Source organism: Cnephaeus nilssonii, assembly GCF_951640355.1.
Source record: "Cnephaeus nilssonii genome assembly, chromosome: 13".
Classification (NCBI taxonomy): Eukaryota; Metazoa; Chordata; class Mammalia; order Chiroptera; family Vespertilionidae; genus Cnephaeus; species Cnephaeus nilssonii.
This window is the reverse complement of record NC_137084.1, coordinates 8413853-8438126: the sequence shown is the minus strand read 5'-3', so window position 1 is coordinate 8438126 and position 24274 is coordinate 8413853. Positions and strand designations below refer to the sequence as shown.

Genomic DNA, 24274 nt, shown 5'->3' with positions numbered 1-24274 from the left:
GGAAAGCGAAAGCGTGTAGGGGACCCTACACGTGCATGATTCAATCATGCACTGGGCCTCTAGTATATATATATATATATATATATCCACAGAAATAAAAATATTATGTACCAATGTTTACTACAATGGAAAATGTATGCATTTTGAGTTATGCTTGAATACAAAAGGGGCTGTGAAATCAAAAATGTTTTTCAAAGTGGTGAGATTATAATTGGCTTTTTTTCTCTCTCTTAATTTTCACAAATAGTTTTACTGCTTTGACTAATTTAAGAAAGTTTTTAAACAATGAATATAATTTAACAATGCCCTGCTTTTTTTAACTGATCAGCTCTAGATTTTTACTTTTAAAATCCTTTTCAACTCAAGCAGTAGAGTCAGATTAAATTTAAGAAATGTGTAAAAGATGTGTTTAATTAACATTCTAATAGAAGATGACTCAATAGTCATTTCAGGCAGTTTCATCATGTAAATGGAGAATTCATTAGTTGGAAGCTATTATATTTTAAAAAATAAAATAGCAGATATATTTGTGTCCTGCTTACACACACTTTTAAAGTATTTGTCTATCCCTCTACATAGCTGTAGACATGCACCTATTGACTTTTTTGTAAATAGGTCAAACTATACAAAGCAGATTGGAACATTAGGAAAATATGGCTGTGAGGGTCAGGAGGTCAGGTATGCTTAATGTATTTATAGCAAGTGGGTATATTATATCAAGTGTAACATACACTCATTCTTTTATAATCAATTTTAATAGACATGAATTTCAAATTAGAAATAACTATAGAAAACTTAAAACAATTTTTAAAAATCCAATCAATTGGTTAACAGAGCTTTTGCTTTATTACTAGTGATGCTTGATTGAGTTTTTCAGATTCCAAAGGACCACTATTAGCATTCATAGCCAGCGGAAACATTTCTAAGTGTTTAGAATGATGGATCAGGGGGAATATATATTTAGCAGAGTACCTAATTACAATGATTGCTCAGCAATTTAATAATTGTCACTTATGTTTCTAATAAAATTAGTGTGTAAGTTATAAAAAGTTAGTTCCTTAATCATATGGTAAGTTCCTTAATCATACTAAAAAGTTAGTTCCTTAATCGCTTGGTCTTAAAAATTCTGATATTTCTCATGATTTACCATAAGGAAGTAATGTTCTTAACGAAATTTGTTTAATCAAGTGGAAATTGTATTTGTCTGCCACCTGGGGGATTCATGGAAACATTGCAAGTAGCAAAATTCACAGTAATAAAATATTACAATATACTGTATATGCATATAAGGTCTTTGGTTGATTACCTCCCACCCACCCATTTTCTCCCGCCTTCCCTCCAAGATTCCTCACTCTGTTCCATGCTTCCATGTCTCTGGATCCACTCCATTCATTTTGTTATTTTGTTAATTAGATTCCACATATGAGTGAGATCATGTGATACTTGTCTTTCTCTGACTGACTTATTTTCATTTAGCATGATACTCTCCAGGTCCCTTCATGCTGTCTCAAAGGGTAAGAGATTCTTTTTTTTTTTTTTTTTTACTGTTGCATAGTATTCCATGATATAAATGTACCACAGCTTTTTTGTTGTTGTTAATCCTCACCCAAGGATATTCTTCTATTGATCTTTTAGAGTGAGTGGAAGAGAGAGGGAAAGACCAAGAGAAACATCGATGTGAGAGAAACACAACATCGATTGGTTGCCTCCTGCATGCACCCTGACCAGGGCCCAGGCTGGGGAGGAGCCTGCAATTGAGGTACATGCCCTTGACTAGAATCGAACCCTGGACCTTTCAGTCCGCAGACCGATGCTCTATCCAGTGAGCCAAACCAGCCAGGGCCCACAGCTTTTTTATCCACTTATCTACAAATACTTTTTAATAAATATCAGATGATAAATTTTCTTTTTTAAAATTGTTAGTAAGACAACATTTTTAATGGATTTCCTAATGTTAATCTACTCTTATGGATAAATCTATCTATCCTGTATTTTATGTTTTCTTTTTAAGCTCTGTTCTGTGCTGTTTTCAATTTGTTGATTTTGATTTTGGATTCTTCCAGTTTTGCTCATAAGTAAAATTGGCCTTAGGATTAGTTATAAAGCACCAACCTTGTACAATTTTGGTATCAGAATTATTTTCAGCTCTAAAATGACATTGGGAGTTAATGAAAGGAATGAACTAAATAAATTATTAAAACATTAAATAACTACTATGATAGAGGACAAATCCCCAAGCTCCAGTGATGATTTTACACATTTCAAATGATAGCTAAAATAAAATTCTTATTGCTTTTTAATTCATTCAAAAGTACCCACTGGATTCAATCCACTTGGTAAGTAAGTTAATAATATAGCTAATATCCATGAGAAATTGGCATTGTGTCTGGCCTGGTGCTAAGGTACATAGCCCTCTGATATGACCCTTAATAACCTCGACCTCCTTTCTTTCATCCCCCTATGTAATCCTCTTCTCTCTCTCTCTCTTTTTTTTTTTAATATATTTTTATTGATTTTTTTACAGAGAGGAAGGGAGAGGGATAGAGAGCCAGAAACATCGATGAGAGATAAACACCGATCAGCTGCCCCCTGCACACCTCCCACCGGGGATGTGCCCGCAACCAAGGCACATGCCCTTGACCGGAATCGAACCCGGGAACCTTCAGTCAGCAGGCCGACGCTCTATCCACTGAGCCAAACCGGCTCCGGCCTCTTCTCTTGAGAGGATTCATTGGCCAGCTTCTGATGAATCAAATATCATACAAGTGATGGAATGTCACTTCTGAGGTTAGGCTATAAAAGATGGTGGTTTCTGTGCTGGATATTCTCTCTCTCTTTCTTGGACTGCTCACTCTGGGGAAGGTCACCTGCCATATTGTCAGGTAGCCCTGCAGATGTTCATGTGAAAAGAAACTGAAGGAGGACTCTGGCCAACAGTCAGAAAAAAAAAAAGAAGCCCTCAATCTACCAGTCCTGAGGAATAGAGGCTCATATTAGTGAGCTTGAAAGCAGCTCTTTTTCTAGTCAGGTTTTCAGATGAGACTTCAGACCCAGCCAACAGCTTAGCTACAACCTAATGAGATCATTTAAGCCAGAGGAACCCAGCTAAGCTGGGCCCAGATTCCTTTACTTTCAAATTATTTTGCAAAAAAACAAAACTATATATGTCAATACATACATATAAAATAAACATGCCAAAATGTTAGTCACTGAATGAAGGCAGTGGTTATATGGGTATTCACTGTATTATTCTTTGAACTTTTAATTCTTTAAAGATTTTTATTAAAAATATTAAGAAAAAATGGCATTTGAGTGAAACTTTGCATGTGAATATGACTCTTAAAGAATATTGTCCTTGCCAAAACCGGTTTGGCTCAGTGGATAGAGTGTCGGCCTGCGGACTGAAAGGTCCCAGGTTCGATTCCGGTCAAGGGCATGTACCTTGGTTGCGGGCACATCCCCAGTAGGGGGTGTGCAAGAGGCAGCTGATCGATGTTTCTCTCTCATCGATGTTTCTGGCTCTCTGTCCCTCTCACTTCCTCTCTGTAAAAAATCAATAAAATATATTAAAAAATATATATTGTCCTTATATTAGTTCATCATAGACAAACTCAGAAAACAGATGAAAAAATTATTTGACACAGTCTAGGTACTATATATAATATATACTGTACATCCTATTAAATGTACACTATTTTTGAATTCTGCTTTTTCACCTAACCATATCATGGATATCTTTCTATCTTTACTGGCTGCATGACATTCCATTGTGGAGATGCCTTGTGATTATATTTAACTAGCACTGTTGTTGGGTGGTGGAATCAACATCTGTTAACATAAATCTTTTGCTCATGTGTCTGATTACTTGAATGGGCAAGAATTCAGGCTGTGCAAAGGGCAGAGGTGGAAATGTGGGCAGAGGCGGGGGACTGAAAATAGGCGTGTATGGGATGGAAAAAGTTGAATAGTTTACTGGGGTGTGGACCGCTGTCAGTAAGGAGACTATACGGAGCCCTCTTATGAGGACCCTTGAATTGAAAAGAGTTTGAGAAGACTTGTTCTCACTTCATCTTGGGCCGTGCAGGTACTCTTCTGACCTTTTCATGTATAACTTACTAAAATTGCAGGCACTGTTGTTATTCCTGTCTATAGGCAAGGAAACTTGAGGCACAGAAAACCGAAATTGCCCACGGCTACCAATCTAGTGAGAGATGAAGCCAGGATTGGAAAGACTATGGTCTGGCCAGGGCCTGAGCGCTATGACGCCCATTTTGCAGCCGAGGAACCAATGGTGAGATGATGAGCTTAAAACCCGGGCCTTACTGACTTCAGAGTCTTAGACACCGAGGTAGATGGTAACAGCAATAAATTAATATGGCCTTGACCTGTCCCTCTCGTCCCCTAGAAGCGTAAACATCATTAGCTGAGACTTGAGAAAACCTCGATAAGATTCCTTATCTCCAAAATACAGAAGGCAATTAACATTTAGTATTGCCCCTTAAGATGGCCAGTGTGCCTGAACTTAACTGATTGGCAGTCAGGATTCAACAGTGACGAACCGGGACCCACAGCTTGATAATTAAATTCCAAAAGCCGCGCGAGCCTTCAAGCAAGTTTCCCGCCTCCTAGCCGGTAGCAGCCAGTTCCGCAACAGTCGCTGCCGCCCAGGGCCGTGACGTCATCCCAGGCCATAAGCCCGCCCCGCCCCCGGTATCTCTGCTTCTGCGCGGCCGAGTAACCGGCGAGTTGCGCTCGTAGCCCCGCCCACTGCCCCGGAAGTTAATGCCGAAGCCACGCCCCTCCTCGACCGGCTGGGGCGCAGCCATTTTAATTCATATCTGAGTGGGCGGTGGCGTTTCGTGTTGGCCGTCTGGCCCTGCTGGGCAGGGGGTGACTCTATTGGTTTGGGGGTGGTTTTTAGTTTAATTTTTCTTTTCTAGCTTCACATCTCGGGCCAACTTGCGCGTTCTAATTATCTGAGATCATGTCAGGAGACGCAGCCGCGGAGCAGGTGAGGAAGGAGAGCGGCGGGGCCTCGTGGCGACCTCTTCTCTCCATGTCTCTGTTCGTCCTGATTCTCCAGCCATGTTCGCTTGAGGAAGGGATCGGGGGGGAACGGCGTACAGAAAAATGGTGGGAATGGGGAGCAAGAGCTGACTGAGATTTAAAGTTATTTTTTGGCTTTTCTGTTGGAGGCATTAGTATGAATACATTTGATTTAGACAGTAACTGGGAAGCTGCTTCGACCAGTTCAGGTTCCTGGGACAGCCTCGGTTGGATGCCTTCCTTTCATACCATTTCGATAGGGTAGATCCATAGGAATTGATTGATTAAGCATGCACTCGCTGATTTCGAAAAACTTGGCCATCTTCGCCCGCCCCTTCTCCGATATAGACTGTACCCAGAAATAGGTTAATAGCTTGAGAAATAATTTGAGATTAAACTAATCTGGGAAAAACAGACTCTTGCTAGGGCGAATGAAGGAAACAGTCTGGGAGTAAAGCCTAGTTTTGCTGGGTAAGAGTTAGGAATTTTGTGGCTTTCTCCCACTTCCTTCTTTATCTCTTCTGTTTACATTTCATTTTCGTTTTGCATGAGACAGATATTGCAGAATTTGATAAATCGAAACTTGAGAAGTCTGTTTCGGTCCCTCTAAATAAAACCGTCTGTTTTAATACTGGGTATAAGTGATGTTTAAATATTTCAAAATTAACAATTTTAGATAATTTGTTTCTTTTGCCCTTGATTCAAAATTTTGTGGGATAGGGTTTACCTTTTAGTTTGAAAGATGAAAACGGATATTTTATGATAGATGTTACTCAGTTAGTTTTTCAATTTAAGTTTTGGTATATGTTTAGGTAAGTAGTTTTTAAAATGGAAGCTAGCTGGTCTGCAGTCTCAATTTTCTGAAATTTCCCATTGCCATGGCAACGAAATACACTTAGGTTTTCGTTTTCAAGTCCCCAGCTTATAACCTGGAGGTAGTCTGTGTGACTAAATTTTGGGAAAGTTTGGCTAACCGAATTTTGTGTTTGCTCATCAACTGATTTCAGTCCTGAACTCTTTGCAGTGTTTACATTTTACTTGATGCCCAAGAATGCAAAGTCTTATAATTATCAAATCTGTTTATGCATACTTACCCTTTTTTACCCTTTTTCTGGACTCAATCTGAGAGTCAAGGGAGGAGTAATATATGGAGGTTTCATTGAAAGTTTTCAGAATCCATTGTTATTTCTTATATTTTTCTAAAATTATAAAGACACTGAAATGTTGCTGTGACCTCAGATTTTTCAGAACTGTGGTGTTTTAAATGGGAGAGATGTTGGTGAAAATTTACAGGGGAAAAAATCTCATCCAAAAGTTTTATTGTTTAGAACAGAAAAAAAGTTAAAAGTGCAGTGAACACCTACAGTACAATTATTCACTTAAAATCAACAGTTAAACATTTTGCCGTATTTGTTTTATCTCCCATACAAATTTGTCAACACATATTTCAGCATTCTCATTATTCAACATCAGCCCCACATAATTCAGCATTAATCCTTTTACATAACCATCATGCCATTTTCCCACCTAGGAAAATTAATATATGATTTATAAAAGCCAGTCCATATTCAAATTTCCCCAGTTGTCCCAAAATGTGATTCATAGGGTTTGTTTGTTTTGTTTTGTCAGAATCTAGTCTAGGTTCACATTGTGTAATTTGATTGTCTCTTGAATAATCCCCCAATTTTTACCCCATAGAACAGGGGTGGGAAACGTTTGGCCTTCGGGCTGTATAAGGCCTGCAAAACAATTTGGTCTCTATTTTTAACAGAAAAAAAAATCATTTGGTCTGGCCATGCCAAGGCTTTAGGGGTGAGTTAATTAAATATAGCAGGCTAATTTTTATTTTTAAAAAAATATATTTTATTGATTTTTTACAGAGAGGAAGAGAGAGGGGGAGAGAGTTAGAAACATCGATGAGAGAGAAACATCAGTCAGCTGCCTCCTGCACACCCCCTACTGGGAATGTGCCCTTGACTGGAATTGAACCTGGGACCCTTCAGTCCGCAGGCCAATGCTCTATCCACTGAGCCAAACCGGTTAGGGCAGCAGGCTAATTTTTAAGTTGATAATTCCGTATGGCCCTCGAATGATGTTATAAATGTCCAAATCGTCCTTGGCAGAAAAAAAGGTTCCCCACCCCTGCCCTAATATGTCTATACTGAGTGGCCAGATTATTATGATCTCTAAACAAATAATAATCTGGTCACTCAGTGTATATCCTCCTATATAATAAAAGGCTAATATGCAAATTGTCCCCTCAACCAGGAGTTCGACCAGCAGGCAGGCCAGACCCCACCCATGCATGAATTCATGCACCGGGCCTCTTAATATATACGTGTGTGTGTGTGTGTGTGTGTGTGTGTGTGTGTGTGTATTAGAGGCCCAGTGCATGAATTCATATATATATATATGTGTGTGTGTGTGTGTGTGTGTGTGTGTGTAGTATATATATGTATATATCAGAGGCCTGGTACATGAATATGTATATGCATATATATATATGTATATGTATATACACACACCACACACACACACTGAGTGGCCAGATTATTATGTGTTCAGAGATCATAATAATCTGGTCACTCAGTGTATTTGAAGAGTCCAGGACAGTTTTCTTTAGAACTCTCATATTCTGGATTTCTTTTATTTTTTGTGTATGCAGTGTCATTTAACTTGTCCTTTCATCTTTTGTATTTCCTGAAACCTAAACTCAGCTTTGATAATATTTTTGGATAGAATACTTTATAGCATTACATTAAAAGGCACTTATTTCATGCTAGGTTATTCCACTGTTAGTGATATTTAAGTTTTATCACTTGGTTAGGGTGACACTGCTGTATCTGTTCATTGTAAATGATTATTTTCCCCTTTAATCTGTGGGTTGATATTGTGTTCCTCAGTAATCTACCTAGTTACTTATCAATTGATAATTGTTGAATAAAGCAGTTATTACATTGGAGGTGGCAAGTGGTGGGGTTTTTTTATTTTAATTTTTATATAATTATTTTTTTAGAAAAGCAAGCAAGAATTTGACTGCAACAAAAACAGGACAGTGAAACAAGGAAGGCCTGGGCTGGGCTGCTTTGACTCACCGGAAAGGCAGAGAAAAGGGGGCCTTGGAGATAGGTTTAGGGGATTAGCCCGGGAGGAGCTACCACTGCCCTTTGCTCCCCTGGTTACAAATCTGGGGTCCCTTGGAGATGAGGAGATAGGTGCTTGTGGGAGGAGAGGGGGGAGGGAATGGCACAGGCATGCTCTCTGGAGGGGCAGTGGGCTGGGACCTTTTTCAGGGGGTTCAAAGGCTAGGCATTTAGGGGAGGGTCAATAGAATACTAATCAGCTTTATGCTGGTGAACCAAAATGAGATTTATTCTCTTTAATTTGTCCTTGGGTATGGTTGACAAATGGCATTGATTGGATTTCTGTTATCTATCCCCGAGTAGAGTGATTTAAGCTATTTACCCTCTGGTTGGGGAGAAGAGAAAATCATTTACTCCTCTAAGTGTCCTTGGTTTAGGGAAGATAGGATTTACTAGGTGGTTGCAAACTGCTGTTTAACTATCTTAGTTTTCCTATCCCATTTGTCCTGGAATTTTCCTAGCTTCTTACTATACTATAACATTCTCCCCTCAGAGATTTTCACCCTAAAATCTTTTAGGGTTGAGAGGGAGAATGGTCTGTCTTCAGTAGTTGTTTCCTGCTGAAAATGGTTTTTAAAAAATTCTAATATTCTGTCTTTACTTACTGACTCATATTTTTCTGTAAAGGAGTTTCCTGTTTTTTTTCTTTCTCCTTTTCAAAGATTATTGAGTATCACTGTGAATTTATAGGTTTCTCTTTATTTTGTGTGTTGAAATCAGTTAAAACCATTTTCTTTTGGATGTTCACCTTGTCCCAACTTTGATGGTGGTCCTATATCTTCTTCCTATCAATCTAAAAAATATTTTTTGACATCTGATTACCAACAGAGTCATCTTCATAATAATACTTTCTTCAGTTTTTTAATGATACATTTCAAACATTCAAAAAAGGAAAGAATTGTATACTGTTCCTATTATAGAGCTTCAACTCATGGCAAATCTTGTTTTTCTCCACACTTTCAGTTGTTCTTCCCACCTCCATTACTTTAAAGCAAATTCCAGATACTGTATTATTCAACTTTAACTGAAATGATGATTAAAAGATACCTTAAAGAGTGAGATGATTAATTATGGATTAACTAGCTTGCTTTATTATGTGTAAGACAGCAGTCAGTGAAAATTCAGAGGAAAAGAGGAGTGCCTGAAATGATGGACAAGAAAAAAGAGACGAAGTAAATGTGATGAATAATAAGAAAAAAATCAAAACCACTCTGAAACATGGATTTGCTTTGGAAAGGTGTCAAGGGATGGAATAGACAAAGAATCCTGCAAGATAATGAAGTGTAGGTTTCTTTTAGCATTGAAGCTTAAAAATGTTTGTTGAATAAACCCAATATTTTTAATTTGTTACTCAAAATATGGATGATCATTTCATTTCTTTCTTGGTACTGAATCTCTGCCCTTTGAAAGTGGGAAATGATTGTAGACAATCAAAATCACTGCTAAGGTTTATTGTAATTTTTTTTACTCTTGTAAGGAAGTTACATTTTGCATTTCTAGAGTTATTTAAATGATCTTGCAGTGTTTGTGGGTATTCTGGAGCTTCATGTTTACTGTCTTTGCCAATTTAATGGTGACAGGACTGTGTGTACTAGTATTTAGGTTCCCCCCTACTCCCAACAAAAATACATCTGGGTCCTTTGTGGAATTATGGCTATAGTCCTATTTTGTAGATACTTTTTTTAACTGCTCAATTCAATTTTTGATCTCATTCTTTCTTAGCTCCGTTTTACCTTGTGCACTACTCCCTACAGCATTTTTTTTGAAGTTTAGACAAATTTATTGAAACATACAGGGTGTTAGCAAAGAAATCATTCAGTGATATGTTACATTATGCCACTACCTTGAATGTATACTTTAAAAATTATAAATATATATTTCATAACTAAGCCTTTGGCCAAAAAAATAAAAGGGAAGTCATTTAGCACATTTGTGAAAGGCCAATAGAAAATTAATTTTGAACATTAGAAAGATAAAGTCACTGGATTAAACATCAGTAACCCCTGCTAATCTAGAATCCCACTGTGTTGAAGGTAGAAGTGTCTGCGCAGAGCTAGTCATTTATTTTAGCAATCAGAAGAGATGGGGGCAGACACACCTGTTGGAGGTGGCCGAAGAGCTGACAGGACAGCAGGGACAGGCTGGTCAGGTGAGCATGTCCCAAGACAGCAACAACAGAGCAGTCCAGCACGCTGTGAGGCAGGAGGATGGGCCCAGGTCATCCCTTCTTTGGTCTTCTACCACATACACTGGTTTTAGGAGGCTCCTGAGGTCCTCCTTGCCAGCCATACTGTGGGTATCCTTGGTAGGGGTGCCCCTGAGGAGGTGGGTAAGGTCCTCCCATAGGTCCTGGAGGATAGGCCTCAGGCCCCATTCATTGCTTGTTGTGGATAAGGTGGGTACGGGGCCGTGGACCAGGGCCCGAATACGGTGGAAGGTTCCCTGGGTTCATTAGGGAACTGCAGAATATACCTCTTCATCAGTGGACTGGGCGCCGGTTGGGACGGAGCAGACGGGACCAGGCGAGACTGCACAAATAGCGCCACACCAGCCGCGACCCTACAGCATTTAGTAGACTGTTGTTTAGAGTTCCTTATTGAGTTTGAGCTTGGGTTGAAGGTGCTGCCTTACTTACTGTTGCATCTTACAAACCTAGGAAATACAGCCAGGTGTTAAGTAAATGAATGGATTAATTTGGACCAAAGCTATGTGTTATACATGACAAAGTCTCAAATAAATTAATCTCGAGAAAATAAGTACATAATTAATACAAAGTAAAATATTTGGGGTATAAGTGGATGGTTTATAAAGTTTTATTGGATAAGAGGGAGAGAAATGGGTTAGGCCAGGTCAGTTGATATGAACCTTTAAGTCCCCAAAATATTTCTACATTCTTACCTTTTGGAAATAAGACTTCACTTTTTAAACAAACTATAGCCTATTCTAAAATTAGGGGAAGGCTCAAATATAAACAAAATAATCCTCATTTTGAAAAAATGTCATGACGAAGAAGCACAAAGAAATTGCCACTTCAGGGCCATAAGTCAGTGTTTTGCTTTTGGGGGAAAATAAGTTTGTGGAGATATAGAAAATATGAAAAATATGTGTTCTGTTATATACTTATCAATGAGGAAAGGAAGATGAAACACCCACAATGTTGAAAACTGAAGCCTGGTTTATTTTGTTGGGTAATTATTAGTACTTACTAGAGGCCCAGCACACGAAATCATGCGCAAGTAGGTCCCTAGGCCTAGCCTGGCCTCCCTCACATGGCCTCTGCTGCCCTGCCACGCTACATGAAGCTCTCTGCCCCAGGACGCTCTGCGATGCCCAAGGCCGCTGCCCCTCGACTGCTCCGCGAGGCTCCCCCCACTCCGTGACTGCTCCTCGAAATTCCCGGCAGCTGCTCCACAGTCCCCAGTGCCGCCCCTCCGCTGCCACCTGTCCTCATGACGAGCAGCTTGGGGGCTCGGTGCGGGGGAGGGACCGAGAGGTGCTCCATGCACCTCCTGGTGACGGGTTGTTTGGTCGTTACAGCGTTAGGACCACTGGGTTTTTATTCTGTAGAAGACTAGCAGTTAAGAGATAACAGAAGTGCCAACTAATTTTAAAGCCAAAGTTAATGTGTGTGGGGTGGGGGGTAGGAAGAGGGAGGGAAAGGGCCAAGAATGTGTTAGATTATGTTTTCTTTGGGCCCAATTATTTTTATGTTTTTAACAACAAAATCTTTCTGTAATAGCATTTCCTACTTTTCCCCCTCCTTTTTTTATTTTTGTGGTAATCCTCACCTAAGGATAATTTTCCATTGATTTTTAGAGAGAGTGGAAGGAAGGGGGGAGAGCCACAAAGAGAGAAAAACATTGATGTGAGAGAGACATATCTTTTGGTTGCCTCCCCCACGTGCCCCACCTGGCCAGGCATTGAGCCTGCAACCAAAGTACTTGCTGTTGACGAGAATCTAACCTGGAACCCTTCGGTCTGCAGGCTGACACTATCCACTGAACCAAATTGGTTAGGACCCCCTCCTATTTTAAAGTGATATTTAGTATAGCAGTTTGGACAGGCAAATATGATTTGGTCTTTATTGTTAATGTTTATTAAGAAAACGGAACTATACAGAATATTTGGCTATGATTGTTTCTAAGAGATTGATCTGTGTTTACAGAACTATTGGTTTTTCTTAGAGGTGGAGTTTCAGGGAATACCAGAGTTGACACATACTGGATAGACCTTCTAGGACAACATCTGGATTCAGATGTTTGTGCCTATTAAGTGGACAATTGCCAAAAACAGTTCATAGATTTAAGGTCTTCTGCCATTGTCCCTGATTCTCTTTAAACAAGACCTAGCTGTGAATTTGAGTTGTTTGGTTTTGCAGGACAGTTGGTAATAATGTGAGAATTGATCTAAAAAGGAATTTGAGTTGGGCCAATGTTTAAGCTATTTTTAAGTTAGTAGATATTTTATAATAAACAGTAAATACTGAATAAAGCCAGAAGGCAGAACTATGTTCTAATTTGTATTTTTCTGTTTCACTTAGTTTATCTAATGAATTAATATCTTGGCTACTCTTGGTTTAAAGAAGCTACATTTTTCAAATTCTAAAAGATAAAGATTTTTATTTGTAGTTTGTAGCTATTTGTTTCCTAGGAGATAAATAAGCAAATATGATAAGTATAATTATTTGGATCAATAACTTTAGCCTATTTTTCCCTTCAGTTTTTGGATTGTTTGCATTTTAGTAGATTTTTAGTTTTTGAAAGGGTTGAAGGGATTATATGCAGGATACATACACAGATTCATAACAAAGTCATCTAATAGAGCAGAGTTCTGTTGCACTGCAAGGAACACAGTTAGACTAAGTAGGCATCCAGTCCTAATGTTACCTGTTACATAAAGTGCTATATTCTCTAGGCATATAAATTGGCTCAGTTAGGCTTGTACTTGCACATGTGCGTTGGGCCTCTAGTAAGTACTAATAATTACCCAACAAAATAAACCAGGCTTCAGTTTTCAACATTGGGTGTTTCATCTTCCTTTCCTCATTGATAAGTATATAACAGAACACATATTTTTCATATTTTCTATATCTCCACAAACTTATTTTCCCCCAAAAGCAAAACACTGACTTATGGCCCTGAAGTGGCAATTTCTTTGTGCTTCTTCAAGTCATGACATTTTTTCAAAATGAGGATTATTTTGTTTATATTTGAGCCTTCCCCTAATTTTAGAATAGGAAGGGGGCGGGGGAACATCAGTGAGAGAGAAAGGTCATTGATCGACTGCCTCCTGCACGCCCCCTACTGGGAATCGAACTGGTGATCTCTTGGTTCCTGGGTCGACGCTGACCCACACTGGCCAGGCTACCTTAGTCTACTTTTTAATTTTTATAGTTTACCTATTAAGAGACTTCAAATGTATAGTATAGTATGTGCAGTTTTCTTAATGCTTTAGCCAAAAAAAAATTAGAATGACTTAGGTCTGATGCCACTTTCTTTTTAATGAAATAGCATTTGGAAAAGATTTATTTACAGAACAGATAAATCAGGTAGTGCTTCTCAGAATGGAGTCCTTGATCCATTGCATCATAATCATTTAGGTGCCTTTTAGATGTATAAGTGCCTGTACCCCAACTTCAGACATACTATAACTCGTTCCGTGAGGTTCATAATATTCGAGATGAGTACCACAGGTGATTTTTATGTAAATGAAAGCTTGCAAACTACTTCAATAGGGATTGAAGATACCTGGACTTTAGAAGTTGTTTTTGAGTAAATTCCTTTTTGTTGTTTTACTTTTTTAAAAACTTATTTGTTTTTCTTCTTCTTGAATACAGTTCTTGATAAAATTAAGTGGGGAGAAAAATTGCAAATTTTTTGAGAATTGTTAGGCTTTTAATAGAGTGTTTTACTGATTTTCCTCCCTCTACTATAGTCAGTCATTACCCTTAACAGTGGAAAATACTGAGAAAAAACAGGTTTGAGACTCATCCTCTGCTTGTTCTGTTGGTCATGGTCAAGAACTTATATGGGTTTAAATTCTTTACCACCACCACCCCATACTTTTGACATTTATCACTTGGGTTAAACTTTCATTGACTTGTATTTTAACATAATTTTGGTGTGACCTCTAGAATAACACCCTCTTCATTTACCACAAAGATAGAGAGCTCTTTAGAAAAAGACGACTGCCTTTTTTTTTCTTTTTCTTTTTTTTTTTTTCCTGTCCATGTTTTACTGCCCTAGTGGGATCGGGAAGAAGAAATTAGATTATTCTTCCAATCACAGATATAATAGTTTGCCACTTCTCATTCCCTCTCCCCAAATTAACAACTTCCCAATATAAGTTAAGCTGTCCTATAGAGAGTGGTTTATAGTTTTAATAAAGCTTAACTCAGCGTTTTCCAGGGCTATATGAAGTCCACAATTGCTTTTCCGTTTTCCAACTACATAACTGGTTTTGTAGTTATAATCTTCCAAAACAATTTATATGTATAAAAGGCTAATATGCAAAGTGTCCCCTCAGGAGTTTGACTGGGAGACCGGGAATTCGCTCACTATGATGTGCGCTGACCACCAGGGGGCAGCACAGAACATGGTAGGGGGACCAGCGGTGGCAGCAGGGTGCTGAGGGAGTTAGGGAAAGAGGAGGCAGGGAGGCGGGGAATCTGCTCAGCCCTGATTGCTGGCCAGGCCTAGGTACCCTACCGTGCACAAATTTCATGCACTGGGCCTCTACTATATTAGATTGAAAGCAGAAGCAGATAATGTCTTTAATTCAGCTAGACAATAGAGAATCACACAAAAAAGTAAGTTAATGCTGTTGTTTTCATTGAGTTTGCTTTGGAAAAAATTTTTAAATGAACTTATTTTAAAATGAATTAAATTAATTTTTAAATTTTATTTTTAATATAATAATTTTGATAGAAATAACCCTTATTTTTAAAAAATTCTTTGTCTCCTTAGTATTTAAGAGTGCAAAGTTATTCTGTACAAAAAGTTTGAGAATTGTTGCAGGGTGCCTGTGAGGCCAGTATCTTTTTTTTTTTTTTTAATATATTTTATTGATTTTTTACAGAGAGGAAGGGAGAGGGATAGAGAGTTAGAAACATCGATGAGAGAGAAACATCGATTAGCTGCCTTCTGCACACCCCCTACTGGGGATGTGCCCGCAACCAAGGTACATGCCCTTGACCGGAATCGAACCTGGGACCCTTGAGTCCGCAGGCCGATGCTCTATCCACTAAGCCAAACCGGTTTCGGCGAGGCCAGTATCTTAAGTTCAGTTTCTTTGAGTTAGCTTCACATAGCAAACACAAGGGTAAGCATGGAAAGTGAAAAGATAACTCACTGAACAGGATAACATTTTTATAAATTATATATCTGAAAAAGGACTTGTATCTATAACATAGAAAGGACTATTGCAATTCAGTAATAAAGATAAACCAAGTAAAAATGGGTAAGAATCTGAATAGATATTTCTCCAAAGATATACAAGTGGCCAATAAGGAAATGCTGAACTTTATCAGCAATCAGGAAAATGCAGATCAAAACCACAAGGAGATACCTTTCACATACATTAGGATGGTTATATTCATCAAAAAGATAAATAACGCCGAAACCGGTTTGGCTCAGTGGATAGAGCGTCGGTCTGCGGACTGAAAGGTCCCAGGTTCGATTCCGGTCAAGGGCATGTACATTGGTTTGCGGGCACGTCCCCAGTGGGGGGTGTGCGGGGGGCAGCTGGTCGATGTTTCTCTCTCATCGATGTTTCTAGCTCTCTGTCCCTCTCCCTTCCTCTCTGTAAAAAATCAATAAAATATATTTTTTTAAAAAAGATAAATAACAAGTGTTGGACCCTTATAACACTGCTGATGAGAATGTAAAATGGTTCATTAGTTTTGAAAAAACAGTCTGACAGCTCAGCTGGTGTGGCTCAATGTTTGAGCGTCTACCTGTGAACCAGGAGGTCATGGTTTGATTCTCCATCAGGGCACATACCTGGTTGTGGGCTCGATCCCCAGTGTGGGGCCTGCAGGAGACAGCCGATTAGTGGTTTTCTCTCATTGATGTGTCTATCTCTCCCTCTCCCTTCCTCTCTGAAGTCAATAAAAATACATTTTTCAAAAAGCACATAATTAAATTCACATTTTTTTCTGATTTTTGTACTCATTTGAAATTGTATATGTTGCTATGTATCTCTGTATGCTCCATACAGTTGCATTGATTTTCTGGTTTTTAATATTGTACTAATACATATCAAAGAAGTTTCCAAAGTCCTACTAATATCATTGGTAATGTGTATGCCTTAGAAACTAGTTCAGTTTTTGTTCTGGTTATTTGACTTGGGACCCTATCCTACTCCCCATTAACATCTAGAGAGTGAGAATGGAATTACAGTTTATTCCAAAGGCAAAGGCTAGATTTTAATAGAGTTTCTTATAGTAATAAGTTCTGGGACACAAAAGCATGGGACAGTTGTTCTTTTGCCATAGTGAGCAGGGTTCTGACCTCATTCCATTATAAATAGGCACTGGAAACTTGCTGTAAGTTTTTTTAAAGTGACCTATTCCTCTGATCTGTCAACAGATTCAGGAAAAAATAATAATACAACTCCATTTTTTTAAAAAAAATAGATTTTATTGATTTTAGAGAGGAAGGGAGAGGGAGAGATATAAACATCAATGATGAGAGAATCATTGATTGGCTGCTTCCTGCACGCCCCCTACTGGGGATTGAGACCGAAACTTGGGCATGTGCCCTTGGCCGGCATCGAACCTGGGACCCTTCAGTCCACAGGCCAGCACTCTATCCATTGAGCCAAACCAGCTAAGGCTCCATTCCTTTTTTAAAAAAGTTGATTTTAAGAGAGAGGGAGGCAGGGAGAGAGAAAAAAAGAAACATTGATTTCTTGTTCCACTTCTTTATGTATTTTTTGGTTGGTTCTTGTGTATGCCTTGATCAGAGATGAAACCTGTGCTACATTGGCATATTGGGACAATGCTGTTAACCAACTGAGCTATCTGGCCAGGGTATAATCCATTCCTTAAGGAGGCGCAGTCTCCTTGTAGAAACTACTAACACACTGTCCAGTTTTCAATTTTACTTTGGCCTATAGCAGTATGATAACCAGGCCAGAAAACAAAGACATTGTGCTGTTAGCTACCTAAATGGTTCATAGCTGTAAGGATGGATGACTTTTTTTTTTTTTTTTTTTTTTTTTAATCCTCACTGGAGGATATTTTTCCATTGATTTTAGAGAGAGTGAAAGACAGAGAAACATCAATTGGTTGCCTCCTGCATGAGCCCTGACAGGGCCTGGGCTGGGGAGGAGCCTGCAACCGACGTACGTGCCCTTGACCAGACTCGAACCTGGGATCCTTTAGTCTGCAGGCCAACACCCTATCCACTGATCCAAACCGGCCAGTGCTGGATGACGTTTTATTGTGATAATTAAATATTAAATGTCTATAATAACCAGAGTATACTTTAGTCATTTTGGATAGCTTCCATTGTTAATGCACATGATGGAAAATTATCTATATAGATTACTTTATGAACATTTAACTACATCCTTGATCAGAGGAAAATAGGGATGTAACAGATTTTGAAAAGAGCTGAGCCATGGTTCTGTTAGCAATTTCATGTAATTTAATTATATTTCTTACTAGAGGCCCAGTGCATGAAATTCGTGCATGGGGGGAGGGTGTCCCTCAGCCTGGCCTGCACCCTCTCCAGTCTGGGACCCCTCGGACATCCCTCTCACAATCCGGGACCGTTGGCTCCTAACCACTTACCTGCTTGCCAATCTGGTCGCCCCTAACTGCCCTCCCCTGCCGGCCTGGTCCCCCCTAACTACCCTACCCTTATGGCCTGGTTGCCCCTAACTGCCCTCCCCTGCCTGCCTCATCCCCCTAACTGCTCTCCCCCTGCCAACCTGATCACCCCTAACCTCTGCCTTGGCCCCTGCCACTGTGGCTTTGTCTGGAAGGACGTCTGGTCTAATTAGCATATTACCCTTTTATTAGTATAGATTATGAAATTGGGTTATTAGTTACTTAACGAGGAGTGATGATTAATGCCTGACATAGATGTTCAACAGATGTTTTTTGCATTTGATCTACAATATCCTTTGTATGGATCCTTAGATCCATGGTAACCCTTTCCCCCAGGTGTCTGTGGATAGAATTTTATGGGTTCCCTGAACTTGGATGGGTTATATAAACCTTTTATTTTCATGAGTCTCTTAACTCAAATTGAGCCTTTTCTTTAATCATGAATATAGGTAAGAAACCACACTAGTAGTGTTAGCAACAGCTATGATTGAGACATAAATATTCAACATATTGTTGCACTCATCACTAGACTCGCCACTGGATCTTGTTATTTAATGTGTTAAGTACCTATCCTATCTAATAATAGAGTAACATGTAAATTACCATCACTCTGCTACGCCCACGATTGGGCGGCGGGAGGCTGGGGGGTGGGACTCGGGGTGGCCTATCAGGCCATTGAGAGGCACGGATCCGCTGCCACTGAGGGGGGCTACCCTGCTGTTGAGAGGCGCAGGGGGCGGGACCCCCGCCCCCTGTGCCTCTCAACGGCCAGATCCGCGGCCGCTGAGGGGGCCTGCCGCGGACACCCAGCTGCACCTCTCAACGGCAGAGTAGTCAGGTGTCCGCGGCAGCCCCCCTCAGCGGCCGCGGACCATCAAAAGTGGGGGAGCTGGGTGCCTGTCTGCTCCAGCACCAGCGGACAGGCACCCAGCTCCACCGCGAAAAGCGAAAGCGTGTAGGGGACCCTACACGTGCATGATTCAATCATGCACTGGGCCTCTAGTTACTATATAAGACTTTGTTTTAAAAATATTTCAATAATATTTTAATAAAATTAGTTTCCTTTGAAATCTCTCAGAGTTAGTATATTTAAAAACATTATTCTGAGAAAGGGTCTTTAGGCTTCACCTAGAACTTCACTGGAAGGTTCTGTGGCACCAATAAAGGTTAGGAAGCCCTGGAAGCCATGGTTTTCTTCTCCTCCCCCCGCCCCCCATCACCATGTATCCCCTCTATGCCCTCTTCCATCCCCCCTATCACCACACTGTTGCCCAGGTTTGTGAGTTCTCTCCTTTTTATTTTTTGCTGAGTCCCTCCCAACACTTCCTCCTTATGCACTGCCCTCCTCCCCCAGCTGTCTCTATTTTGCTTGGTGTTCAATTCATTAAATTCCATATATGAGTAAAATCATATAGTACTAGATTTTCTCTTACTGGCTTATTTCACTTAGCATAATGTTTTCCAGTTCCATCCATGCTGTCACAAAGAGTAAATTTTTCTTCCTTTTTAAGGCAGAGAGTGGTATTCCATTGTGTAAATGTACCAAGTTTTTTATCTACTCATCTACTGATGGGCAATTGGGCTGATGATGAACATAGGGGGGTCCATATATTCTTTTGAATTAGTGTTTCGGGTTTCTCCAGATAAATTCCCAGAAGTGGAATTGTTGGATCATAGGACAGTTCCATTTTTAAAGTTGATAAACACATTTTTAATTTTTTGAGGTAACTCCATACTGTGGAAAGCCATGGTTTTCAACTGAGGCTGCACATTGGAACAACCTGGAGAGTTAGTTTTTGTGCGTTTTTTTAAATAGTGATGTTCCAGTCCCCATTACTAGTATTCTGATTTCATTGGTTGATGGTAGGGCTTGCACATCTTTTTTAAATTCCCTTTCTTCCAGTTGATTCCAGTGTGCTGCTAGTCTTGAGAATCACTAGTGTAATGGTATCTTAAAAAATTAAGATCCTCGTTTATTTTAAAATATTTTTTAAAGCTTGTTTTTTAAAGAAGTAAACTCTTGAAATAAGTCTATTTTGTTGTATCCCAAGTACCCCTTCAACAGTGTCTAGCACATACTGGCAAGTATTTCTCAGGTGAATAGTAAAAATTCAGACACCAAAAGAGTATACAGTGTAAAGTGAGTGTATGTTTTTGTGTGTCTCCCCACTTTTTTTTGAAACTCTATTATGGAGAATGTTTCATGTTGCAACTATAGACCTTGTTCTTTTTAGTGACTACAAATTTCATAATAATATTTAGTCAGTTTTTTTATACGTGATTACTTAAGTTATTTCTGGTCTTATGCAGCAATAAAAAGCTTAGTAGCTAACTATTCTTCAGTATACATGTGCTGTAGGATGCCTTGCCAGAAGGGGAATTCAGGGTCAGGCATTCTTAATAAATTTTGATCAGTATTACTACTTGTCCCTGTTGACGATGTGAGAATGTCTGTTTCTGTTTACCCTTGTAATCCTATATAATAAAGAGCTAATATCCTAATGGTCTTGCCGCCCTCACGCTGTAATGGCCGATCAGCAGGAGGCTGCGTGCGCAGCGGGGTGGAGCCGCCGCGTTGCTCCAGAGACAAGGCGGAAGTGGGGAGGCGTTGCTCCAGAGACAAGGCGGAAGTGGGGAGGCGCCTGAAGGAGGCAGGACCATCGTGTGCCGAGGAGGGCAGGGGTGAGAGCCGAAGCGCCTCCATCACCAGTCCTTCGCCACCCACCGCTTGCACTCAGCGTGTGTGCGCCGCCAGGAAGCAGGAATCGAAACTCTGCAGCAGGCACAAGGCTTGCACGCTCTCTTCCAGTGCCATGAGGGGACGGAGCCGCCATTTTGCTCTGGAGACGGGGGGGGGGGGGGGGGGGGGGCGGGGGGGGGCGGGGGGGCGCGGAAGTGGGGAGGTGTATGGAGGAGGTGAGACCAGCCTGAGGCGACTCACGGGACCGAAGCGGCCAGAGGAGTCAAGGGTGGGGCCAGGCGCGTTTGAGCTCTGGGTGGAGAGGTACCTTTAGGGTGTCAAGGAGGGGCGGTGCCGCACAATTTCACGCGCCGGGCTTCTAGTGTTAATTATAATACACTTTTGATCTCTATTTTATGGTTTCTATTTCTATTTCTTCTTTTGGATTTTCCTTTGTTAATCCTCATCTAAGGATATTTTTCCCATTGATTTTTTAGAGTGTGTGCAGGGGGGAGAGAGAGAGAGACATCTATGTGAGAGAGACACCTTGATTGATTGCCTCCTGCACTCTCTCTGACCCAAGGGCCAGGGATTGAGCCTGCAACTGAGGAATGAATTCGACCAAAGACCCTTTATAGTCCTCAGGCCAATGCTCTAACCACTGAGCACCGACCAGGGCTCTTTTTTCTTTTGAGTGTTTACAGTTCATTTTTTCTATGAACTGTTTGAATGCTTTGGTTTTCTTTTTTTTTTTTTTAAGTTGTTGGTCTTTTATTGATTGTACAAGTTTTTTAAAAATATATTTTTATTGATTTCAGAGAGGGAGAGAGAGATGGAAACATAAATGATGAGAGAGAATCATTGATTGGTTGCCTCCTGCACGACCCCTGGGAATCAAGCTTGCAACATGGGCATGTGCCCTTGACCGAAATCAAACCCCAACCCCTCAGTCCACAAGCCGACGCTCTATCAACTAAGCCAAACTAATACTTTGGCAGTGTGTTAGGGATATTTTTAAAGTTTGTCTTTTGACTCTGATTATAATTTTTTGGACCCAAATTTAAACTTCATGAATTAAATTATCATTTTTTTTCAAAGGCTTCTGAAGAGCCTTTTCCAACCAGAGATGAATTTTAGTGTTTTTCTCTTGTTCTTTCTTGTGTTTTTATTTTTAATATGTCTTTGATCTACCTAATTTTTACCTTGGTAGAAAGGGTAAACAGGGATTCAATTTTATTTTGACAAAGCTCACTTTGTAGTTACTCCATGACTATAGTTAATTTAACATCATACTTTGCATAATCCATTCTGATTTTTATTGATTTTTAGAGGGAGAGGAACGGAGAGAGAAAAATACCCATGTGAGAGCAGAACATCATGCCCCCTACTGGGGAGTGAGCCTGGAACCCCAGCATGTGCCCTGGTGGGGAATTGAACTGGCAACTTTTCAGTGCATGGGATCATGCCCAACCATCTGATCCATTCCCGCCAGTGTGACAGAAATGTTCTATGAGATGTTAATTGCCACTAAAAAGAAAAGGAGAAGAAAGGTGTTAGAGACAGTGCTTTCCTCTTTATCCTCTCTTGAATATATAAATAAATAAATATATATTTACATATATTTTTATTAATTTCAGAGAGGGAAGGGGAGTGAGAAACATCAGTGATGAGAAAGAATCATCCACTGACTGCCTCCTGCCCCCTACTGGGGATCAAGCCTGCAACACGGGCATGTTCCCTGACTGGGAATCAAACCATGACCTCCTGGTTCATAGGTCAATGCACAACCACTGAGCCACACTGGCCGGGCTTGAATATTATTGTGTAGGATCACTATAGATTTCCAGAAGTCATGAAAAAACGCAAAATGAAACTTCATATAAGTTAATGTTTATCTGACTTATTTAGAATCACTTTCTTTTTGTGGTACACAGAAGTATTCTTAACAATTTGGGAACTAATACTTGTTTTCATGCATCAGGTGCTAGCTACTATTAATATTATATTTCTACTAGAGGCCTGGTGCACAGATCTGTGCATTGGTGGGGTCCCTCAGCCTGGCCTGCACCCTCTTGCAATCCGGGACCCCTTGGGGGATGTCAGACTGCCAATTTCAGCCCAATCCCCGCAGGCCAGGCCCAGGGACCGTGCACCATGCCTCTAGTATGCATGTTAGATCTTTGGTTAATCTCTTCCCACCCTCCCCACTCCCCCCTTCCCTCTGAGATTCATCAGTCCCATGTTTCCATGGCTGTGCGTTGAGCATCTGCCCTCTGGTGGTCAGTGCACGTTGTAGCTAACAGTCAAACGGTTGCTTAGGTTTTTATATACACTGAGTGGCCAGATTATTATGATCTCTGAACGCATAATAATCTGGCCACTCTGTGTGTGTGTGTGTGTGTGTGTGTGTGTGTGTGTGTGTGTGTATTAGAGGCCCAGTGCATGAATTCGTGCATGGGTGGGGTCCGGCCAGCCTGGCCAGGGGGAGGGGACATGGATGGTTGGCCGGCCTGCCTGCTGGTCGAACTCCTGGTCGAGGGGACAATTTGCATATTAGCCTTTTATTATATAGGATAGACACTGAGTGGCCAGATTATTATGTGTTCAGTGATCATAATAATCTGGCCACTCAGTGTATATAGATAATAAAAATAAAACTACCTTAGTAAAGGTTTAGAAAATACTGAAAGATAGAAAGGAGCCGGGGGCGGGGGGGGATCTAGGGGGGGAAAATCACCTATACTTCTATCATCCATCACCCACATTACCCTAAACATTTTAGTACAGTCTTTAAATCTCTTATTGTAGATTTATTTTGTAGCTTTTATTATGCTGTATATAAAATTTTTGAGTCATGTTTTTAAACTTTTCTATCAAAATAAGCGTTCATGTCATTTCATGCTTTATGGCTCAGGATGAATGCACTATAGCAGTGCTTCTCAAAGTTGGTCCAGGGACCTTACGGGTTCCTAAGACTTTCAGAGAATCTGTGAATTCAAACTGTTTTATAATAAATTTAAGGCATTATTTGCCCTTTTCACTCTTAACCTCTTGTGAGTGTACAGTAGAATTTTCACATGATGTGATATTATAACAGATTGAATGCCGAAGCAGATATGAAAATCCAGCTACATTTTTAAAAGTCAGACATTAAATTTATAAATCTGTAAAACAAGGATATTCTCATTGAATTTTAATAGTTATTTTTCATTAAAATGTTGCTTGTCTTAATATGTAAATAGTTTTTAAAAAATATTTTTTTATTGACTTCAGAGAGTAAGGGAGAGGGAAAGAGAGATAGAAACATCAATGATGAGAGAGAGTCATTGATCGGCTGCCTCCTGCACTCCCCACATTGGGGACTGAGCCAGAAACCCAGGCATGTGTCCTGACCGGGAATCGAATCGTGACCTCCTGGTTCATAAGTCGACACTCAACCGCTGAGCCACGCAGGCATGGCAATAGTTTCATTATTTGAACATGAATAAATATGTAACATTTTTTCTCAGTTTTAATTGTAATGGTAAATATTGAAATAAACCACATAAACAACCTTTTTGGCACACTTAG

General features: G+C 40.1%; 1 protein-coding gene and 1 pseudogene across 2 annotated transcripts in view; one reads left to right on the top strand and one right to left on the bottom strand.

The window, feature by feature from the left end:
* Positions 1 to 4836: 4836 nt before the first annotated feature.
* Positions 4837 to 24274, top strand: part of CSTF3 (cleavage stimulation factor subunit 3) — a 78542-nt gene continuing 59104 nt past the window's right edge. The window contains exon 1 of the mRNA XM_079788672.1: positions 4837 to 5011. Within this exon, the coding sequence (XP_079644798.1) occupies positions 4985 to 5011 (27 nt within the window). The 5' untranslated portion in view covers positions 4837 to 4984. The remainder of the gene's footprint in view (positions 5012 to 24274) is intronic.
* Positions 9946 to 11637, bottom strand: LOC307110381 (cysteine-rich and transmembrane domain-containing protein 1-like; annotated as a pseudogene). The gene has a single exon. The product of its transcript is annotated as a cysteine-rich and transmembrane domain-containing protein 1-like (transcript).